The sequence below is a fragment of the Manihot esculenta genome, chromosome 12 (assembly GCF_001659605.2).
Source record: "Manihot esculenta cultivar AM560-2 chromosome 12, M.esculenta_v8, whole genome shotgun sequence".
Lineage (NCBI taxonomy): Eukaryota > Viridiplantae > Streptophyta > Magnoliopsida > Malpighiales > Euphorbiaceae > Manihot > Manihot esculenta.
In genome coordinates this window covers 5,643,025-5,651,725 of record NC_035172.2, presented here as the reverse complement: position 1 = coordinate 5,651,725, position 8,701 = coordinate 5,643,025, and the positions used below count along the sequence as shown (strand labels likewise).

The 8,701-nt window shown below is 31.4% G+C and overlaps 3 protein-coding genes across 7 annotated transcripts in view; all 3 read right to left on the bottom strand.

The window, feature by feature from the left end:
- The window catches only part of LOC110628120, a 63,568-nt gene that overhangs the window by 8,634 nt on the left and 46,233 nt on the right, over nt 1-8,701 (bottom strand). The gene's annotated exons all lie outside the window — the stretch shown is intronic.
- LOC110628436 (GPN-loop GTPase 3) lies at nt 1,303-8,129 on the bottom strand. 5 transcript variants are annotated; one of them, XM_043948520.1, is made up of 11 exons: nt 7,608-8,129; nt 6,290-6,421; nt 5,794-5,888; nt 5,615-5,723; nt 5,435-5,516; nt 5,055-5,140; nt 3,500-3,603; nt 3,278-3,408; nt 3,076-3,169; nt 2,709-2,778; nt 1,303-1,715 (listed from the first exon to the last, which is right to left on the bottom strand). In XM_043948520.1, the coding sequence occupies exons 3-10, from the start codon at nt 5,836-5,838 to the stop codon at nt 2,743-2,745; spliced, it is 687 nt and encodes a 228-aa protein (XP_043804455.1). In that variant the 5' UTR covers nt 5,839-5,888; nt 6,290-6,421; nt 7,608-8,129; the 3' UTR covers nt 1,303-1,715; nt 2,709-2,742. The 5 variants fall into 5 exon arrangements, with proteins under 5 accessions (XP_043804455.1, XP_043804452.1, XP_043804453.1 ...); XM_043948517.1 differs by having other exon boundaries at nt 2,709-2,764; nt 7,608-8,123; XM_043948518.1 differs by having other exon boundaries at nt 2,709-2,764; nt 5,794-5,860; nt 7,608-8,123.
- Nucleotides 7,743-8,701, bottom strand: part of LOC122721373 (GPN-loop GTPase 3-like) — a 5,739-nt gene continuing 4,780 nt past the window's right edge. Inside the window, exons 4-5 of the mRNA XM_043948967.1 lie at nt 7,979-8,090; nt 7,743-7,882 (exon numbers count right to left, since the gene is read on the bottom strand). Of these exons, the coding sequence (XP_043804902.1) occupies nt 7,743-7,882; nt 7,979-8,090 (252 nt within the window). The remainder of the gene's footprint in view (nt 7,883-7,978; nt 8,091-8,701) is intronic.

The following is an 8,701-nucleotide window of genomic DNA, read 5'->3' as shown; positions in this document are numbered from 1 at the left end:
TATGAAATATTGAGTTTAAAGCATGTTTTGTTTTTTTGAGTTGGAATTGCTTTCGACATCACTAGGGGTATTTTGATTCTCAAAGCAATTTGTATTAATTTCCAAATAACCATATGCTCATGTAACAATCATCCCTTTAAACAGTTCTAAATGCCCACTTCCCATTTCTAAAAGCAGATGGGCCACATTATTTGAGTTTTACAATAATGATATTGAGGTGGCAATTGTAATTCTTGATCCAAAGAAGAGAGGAGATTTTAGATAGAGGATTTGTGAGTTGGAGGAGAAAAAATTAATAAAAAGACTTAATTAATTAGTAAGGGTAATTTAGTCTTTTTCACGATACTTTAATGGCAAAAAATTAAAAAAAAAAAAATTATATGAAAAAGACTAGATAGTGGATAAAAGTAAAATATAAGAATCTTTTAATAAATTTTTTAAAATATAAAAACTGCCAAGTAAATAATAAATATTTTAATAAGTTCTTCAAAATATAAAAATAAACTCATAAATAATAACAGTGAAAATTAAATTGTAAATCTCTCTACTTTTAAAATAAAAGGTCTATTTTAATCTATTAAATTATAGCTAATTAAACCTTTAAAATTTTTTTGAATTCAATTAAACTCTTCATCTTTCAATTTCAACTTAATTAGTCCTATATATTATAATTTTAAATCAATTAAATCTAAATTAAAAAGGTGAATAATAACTCTTTTAAATATTTATCTTTAAAAATATTTTTAAAATTTTTAAAAATAAAAAATAAAAAATAAAAAAATACATCTATATTCATCTCAAGAACTCCATTATATAAAATTGAAACCCAAAAATCTATTAACTACTTATGGTAATCAAGAACTAGCAAAAACAAGAGATAAATTCAAGTGTAAAAATAAAAACCAAATCTCAATAGCAAAAACAAACCAACAATAAAATCAAGAATCAACAACAAAAATAAGATCCAAACCCAAGAGAGAGAAACACATAAACAATACTTATACTCATGCACCTTCCAATAATTTGCAGCATCACCAGTGGCTTAGCATTTTGCTCTCTAGAGCACAAGTGAGTTTGACGATAGATTATGGATACACTTTCCTATTGGATATCCACAATACTATGATTCCTCCTTTGAGGTTGAATTTTATGACCTTTGTAGGGTAGCATTATTCTGATTTTATCTGAAAGCAGAGAAATATTGCAAGTCTTGCCGATTGTTTTTAAAAGCGTGGAGAGAACAAGCAAAGGTTTTTAAGGAGAGAGTAAAATGAATCCAAAATATGAAAAAAGGAAACTAAATATCAAAACCGAATTAAATTGATCCTATTCTTTATTTTTTTTTCAGTTAAAAGAGATTTCTGCTCATCACCATTTTTTTTTTTTTTTGGAGAGGGGAAAAAGCAAAAGGCAACCCCACAGATATGAGCAAATAAAATCTGAGACAATTCAGGAAGAGGAGCCTCGAAACTGTGCACATCGATCGCCAAATTATGACCAGCACTACTCAACATAACTTTCTTTAATGTGATTACAAAGTCAAAAGGAGTGTTCATTTAATGGAATGGTTGCAACCACGCCAGTATCCTTGGTAACATTATGCGTTGACATAGCAGGTCTAGTCTTCATCCGGTGGATCAAAATCTCTAACCTTTACATCCGCATCTTCTCCATATTGAATGCAGTTGTCTATTTGCCCCAAAACATACTGTATGCTGCACAATTAAAACCAACCAACCAACCATATGAGTTGCAAGATATCAGCCTCTATCAAAATAACCAATTAAATTCTCAATGACTTGACAGAATAGCTTTCTTAATATTCATTCCTAAACTACAATTTACAAGTGCCCCATCCAATGACGCAGTTACAACAGCTGCTTCTTTTGAAGATTTCATATCTAGATATGCTCTCTCCCGTTACTAAAGGCTCAAGGCGCATTAAAGCGCAAGGGTCTTAGAGACCAGGTGCAAGCCTCAATGAGTTAAGGCACAAAAAAATAAATAAAATAAAATAATATTAGATATAACTCTGTTTAATCAAACTTCTAAAATTACTAGTATACAACGCATTAATAAGCATAAACATGATAAAGCAAAGATTTTACTATTAATATCCTTTTTCTATAGAACTTGTTGAAAATAAAATAAACACAAACTTTGGACACTAAAAACACCTTAGATTTTTTATATTCACAAAATGGTCCAAATAATTCTACTAGCATCAGAAAAAAAAAAAAAGAAAAAAAGCAGTCTTAGATTTAAAATGATAGGTCTATTTGTTTCTTCACATGGATTAAGAAATTATAGATAATATAGTTAAGAGCAATAACTTCTATATTGTTTTTCCTAATGTAACTTCCACTTATATTGTTCCATTACCAATTTATTCTTCAAACTAATAATTTTTTTTAATACATATTAAATAGGGATAGATCAGAAAGCTAATCAACAAGTTACCATGTCAAAAAGCAAAGTGGCATTTAATTTTGGGACGGATAAAAAAGGAAAAATGTCTTATCTTTATGGGACCAAGGGAGTAGTTATTTTGGATATAAAGAGGTACAAACCATTAAGACATCCAAAAAAGAAAAAATATAGTTGCATCATATGAAAAATAATGATTCTAAGTATATACACATTTTTGTAAAATAAATAAATCAAGCACCTAAACATGTACATAAAAGAGAGAGAAATGGAGGGACTACCTGCTCTCCTTCCTTAGGTCAAGCGGAACAAAATTCACCATGCTATACTCATCCACCTGACCATTAAAAACTAACCATTATAATAATAATAATAATCAAATAAACATTAGTAAGATAATAAAAATATATACTCAACTTTCTCCTAGAGGTAGAAAATAATTTGACACATGCATGAATAAACTTAAAACTCCAAGTAGATGCACAAAATGAAGCGACGTCCAAGTTATGAAAAAATTATTCTTTCCTTCTCCCTCCAAAAACCTCTTTAAAAAAAATTCCATCACGAAGGAACTAAGATCATGCAACCAAGAGGATGTAATAATGAAACATGAAAAGTGCATTGCGGAACCAATGCTTAATTACTTACCAGTTCAATCAAAGCTTTATTTAGCTTTAAAAACTGTGGGGCCATGCGTTGATTCAGTTCCGACAACAAGGCACGAGGCTCCGGATTCAAGTAACTGAACGTTAAAATAGAATAGAAAATACACCAGCATATTAAAAAACAAATAAAATAGAAAAACATGCATATACAGTAGGAAAGAGGAATAGAGGATTAAGGAGCCCACTCTTCAATATCCTTTTTGTTGGTTACGAGGTCCATTTTGGAGAGGATATTAACATGAGGCAATTCAAGTTGTACCATTGCAGAAAGGGATGCCATGCATCCACTGATAAACTTGGTCACATCCGTGATGAACTAAAACAAATGAAATTAGGCATTGTGAGAGAGTGATCAATGAAAAGGTAGTGAGTGACAAAGTTAAAAACAATAGAAGCACGCAACAAACCTGTGAATCAATCAAGCAAACAGCACAGACATTGAAATTTTTACTCTTCAAATGCTCCACAAAGTTCCGAAGCACCGGCACATGTGAAAAAAGTTCTATCTGGCCTATAAAGCATATGAAGGACATAAGAATTAGCACCTTTTTTAATTGAAGAAAAAACAAGTATTAAACAAATTACAAGCTAACGAATGTCTTACATAGCACAAACAAAATGATTATGGATTTTTAGATTCAATTCTCATGGTTTGCCATAAACTAATGCCATCAAAGGAAATTCCTCATCTCAATTCTATGAATTTTATATTTTGTACAGTCTCTGAAAGAAATTAGACAATAAAAAAATATTTAAGCATTATAATGGTAGACACTTTTTTGGGGGGATAATCTATAAAGATTAATTATAATGAAGTGAAAAAAGGTGCATTCGAAATTAGTGCTTCATTCAAAAAATTTCAGATTGAATTCAAAGAGGATTCCATATATATCGATCGTTTTCTTGTCATTATGGTTGAAAATTCGAGGACGAATCTTTTCAAGGAACGAGAGAATAATACGGATTTAATATGGGAAGCTCCAAATCATGATAGATCAAGTTACTATCGCTTAATTCAAGACTTCCAAAATAAGAATTATATTTGAAAAGTATGGGAGAATAAGGAAACAAGCCACACACTCTCTTCAACACATGTGGACGCTCAATACAATTTAAGATCCCGTAATGCATGTATGGCCAAATTGCACTTAAACCAATTTTGTTATTTTGGTATTTTAGTATTTTGTAGAATTTGTTTTAAATTAATTTGGCCTATATTAGAAGCTAAATTCGTGCTGCCCATTTAGAAAATAGATTTCTCAAAGACAATTTAGAAAATAATCTTTAATGTAATCTAAGTTTGCCTAGATACCCTTCTTTCTACCTATATTGTAATTACACCTTCATACACTAGAATTAGGGATTGGAGGCTATAAAAACACCTTTCAAGTAGCAGCCACAATTAGCCAATGAATAAAAGATGATATTATGAACAATATTTGATTCTTCTCTATTATTTAGCAACTTATAGGTTTAACCTTGTGGCGTTCTAGTATGGATCTCCTCCATACTTAGTTAACTTATCAAGAATTTCTTATGGCGTTCTCGAAACTGGAATCCCTTGATTATCTATGTTTCTAATCACATTGGTTGGTTAGAGGTATGGTAGCCTCATTATCTATGTTTCTAATTACATTTGTTGGTTAGGGGTGTAATTGAGCAACTTTCTCTAAGATATATTTGCTTTATTCTTTATCAAATTGTGTAAAGGAGTTTTTAATCACATGTTGATCCTGGGTTCCGCATCATCGTTCGTAAGAAGGAAACAGGTCCACAAAGCATCATCTATCTGACATGTTCATTAGAAAGTATAGAACTCTCCTAGTAACAATAAAACATAGCTCTCTAAGCATACATTTGCTCTTCCTCATCATTTATTCTTGACACATACATTTGCTCTTCAAACATAGTTGCATACATAGTCCTATATAAAATGCATAACAAAGAAGCGTATGGACTCACCTGGGCAGTCAAAAACTAGATAGTCATCATCCCTGTAATTTTCCAGCTCTTCTGCAAACCAGCCATCCAGATTGTATTCAAGCTCTCTATCATTAAGATTAAGGCCACTCAAATGACACCAAATTCAAAAGACTGAAAAGAAAAGCCCAGTCTTCAAAACATTTAAGTGCAAAGATATCACAACATAGACAGAGACAACAAACAAAGGAAAATAAAACAGTGATATCTCACCATGCACCAAGCAATTCATTTAAACTTTTTTACATCGAGAAAAATTCTACAATGATATTTGATAAAATCAACCAAGTAAAAGAAAACTTTTAATTAGCAGGAAAATGAAAAAGACTCCAGCCGCTGATGACACAAGGAAAAAAGGATACTCCATGCAATAAATCAGAGCTCCATTGGGACCGAGACCCAGTTCCTCCATAACATCATCCAAGGAAATGAGTTCCTTGATATCTGCAAAGAAACATGAATTAGACCTCAAAAACTAAGCAAATAAATAAACAATCAAAATCACAAAAATATCAAGCAAGTAATATATGGAATCTACTCACCCATAGCCACAGGATAGTCAAAATTTTCTGCCGCTGGATCGAGGTTCACAATGTTTATTGACCGCCCAACTGTTTCACAGTGTTGGTACAAACTAGAGCAATATGTGGACTGCAGAGTGTGTGTTAATAATATGAGGTTAAAAACAGATGATAAAAAATATTATATTCAAGTAAATCACCTTCCCACTGCCTGCAGGGCCAATTACAAGTTGTGCATAGCCCATTGTAGTTTCTTTAAAATGCTAGCTGCGCTAATAAGAAGGTACAGAGAGAGCTGAAGCCCCGAAAATAGAAAATTATTGCAATGGTAACATAAGCAGTACACCAAACACCAATGACAAACAAGAATTTCAGGAAATGACATATAGCCATTGACAGCGCTGAGGAAGACCCAACATTTCAAGAATCTGATATATCATTAATAACAAATAAAAAAAAAATTCATTTCCAAATTCCAACAAACACTCTTACGATGGCATTACTCTCAAATAATTTTACCGATGCAATCGTTTGGATTGTAACTCTAATTCAGACACCACACTTTGAAGATATGATACCAGCAATTAAAAAAAAACAATTAATTTATAGACAACTAAAAATAAATTGTCATCGATCAAAGAACACGAAAGGTAAAATAGCGATTGTAATCAATTCCATGCTTGAGCTAGAGGTTACCTCCGAAGAAGAAGAATTTCAAGATGGAGTGCTAAAGCAAGAAGCTGTTGGGAGCTTGAGTTGAACCAAAAGCGACTTGCGCCAGACAAGTCTTTTCTTGTTAGGGCTTAAAATGGGTCCCCTTTTCTCGTGCTTTTTGGCATGCAAGGTAAAAAAAATAATAATAATTACTAAACCTTAATATGGAAAATTTTATTTTTCAAATGAGAGTGAATTTAGAAATAAGTGCGATAAAGTAAATGCATTAAAATATTAAAAAAAGTAAAAAAAAAATGTCGTGCTTTACAAAAGTGATATAATAATAATAAAAATTAATATTGAGCATTTGGTCGATTCGTTTTAAAACCGAACTGAATCGAAATAACCGAAAACCGAATTGTAGAATTTTACACAAAACGAGTCGAATCGAATAAGAGGAATAACCGAATCGAATCGAACCGATTTGGTTTGGTTTGGTTCGGTCGGTCCGATCGGTTGAATCGATTTTTAAACCTTTCATTATTTTTTTATGATTTTTGTTTATGATTTACTCTTGTTTGAGCACAACAATTTACCATTGGTTTATGATTTTTGTTAAGAGAGGAAGCCAATAAGAGAACCTTCATGGTATATGACTGTTTGCTTTGATACCAGATTGATGAAGAATCACAACAAATACTAGAACAATGCTCAATCTGATTTGACTCTCAATAATCCAAAATATCTAATGACAAACAGCACCTACTGTAACAATAAAGTCAAATACCAAAAATAAACTAAATACTTTAAATACCCAAAATAACCAAATAAACTACTATAAATTTCTTCCTAAGATTCAGAAGCCTAAACTATTTAACAAACAGTGTAGAAGGCGCTAAAACATAATGCTTCAATTCCGCTCTTGCCTCCATTAGTATTTCCTTTTACACAAAGATAACACACTTTAGAATATAACACAGTTAGCACAAAAAGTAAGTTCCAAGTCAGCTCTTAGTTACAGTTTATGCTATAAGTCCACCCAAGTACTGTAAAAAATAAATAAGAAAGCTATTGATCATTGATCAGTAAATGAGCCAAGTTCACAGTTCACTTACTTTCCATGGGCAGTTTCTCCAGAAAACATGACCGCATCAGAAGAATTTGAAAGGAATTAAGGAGATTTTTAGTAACAAGTATAAAGTCTCTTTTCTTAGCTGTGTTAGATTTTGTCTTAGCATGCCGTCTATATTGTTTGTAGTGTTAGGACATTTAACAAGATACCTCAAACAAGAAAGTTACACAACCAACACTTTTCTCATTAGTGGCTCAATACTCTTTATAAAAAAAAAAATTTACTTACCTTCTACAGTTGCTGAAGAGGACTGAGGACTGAGGAAGACAGAGGACTGAGGACCGAGGAAGACAGAGGACTGAGGACCGAGGAAGACAGAGGACTGAGGACTGAGGACAACCAAGTTGCTGACGGTGCGGAGAGCTAATGAACTGGAGAGCGACGGCCCACGATTGCGTGGAGAGCGACGGCCGACGCCGACGATTGCGTGAAGAGAGAGACTAGAGAGCGACAGTGAGGTGAGGAGGAGTCCGCGTTGCTAAGTCGCGCATCCGCAACGTAGTCTAAGAGCGACGACCCGAGTTAGCCGCAATGGTTAATCAGTCGATGTCGGTGGACCCGCTGGAAGTGGTGTAGCTCAGTGCTCAGAGAAGACGCACAGGCATTGTGTGTGACGCGAGGGTGAGGCGGCGTTGAATTGAGATTAGCGTGAACTCTACTCAGTTGTACAGCTTTTAGATTTAGGGCAAATACGGTACCTTTCAAAACCACCTAGTACAAGCGACTTTGTTTCAAAACCACCTAGTACAAGTGATTTCTATTCGGTTCAGTGTAATTGAAAATTTTGAAGTGTACTTAGAAATTTTTGAATTTAAAATTGAATTGAATTAAAATTATTAATTTTTTTAAAAAATAAATTCAAATTAAAAATACAACTGAATTAAATTTTTAAAATTAATTGATTTGATCAGTTATTTAGATTTAAACTAAATATTGTTAACCTCTAATAATATATATTAAAAGTTAATTTATATTATAATTTTTAAATTTTAATAAAATTTATAATTTAATTTATATTTTTAAATACTAATAATATAATTTTTTTATTTTTTAATAAAATACTATTCCCTTAAATTTATTATTACTTATAAAAAAAAGTAAATTTTTAATTTTTAAATTTAATTTTTTTAATTTTCAATGTCCATCTTAAATATTTCACAGTAATTTTATATTAAATATTTTATATACAGTAAATTTTTAAATTTTAAATTTCTTAATTTTTAAAATTATGATTCTTAATTTATATCAAATATTTTATTATAAAAAATAAAATTCAAACAATTAAATTATTATAAAAAATAAAATTCAAAAAATAAAACAAT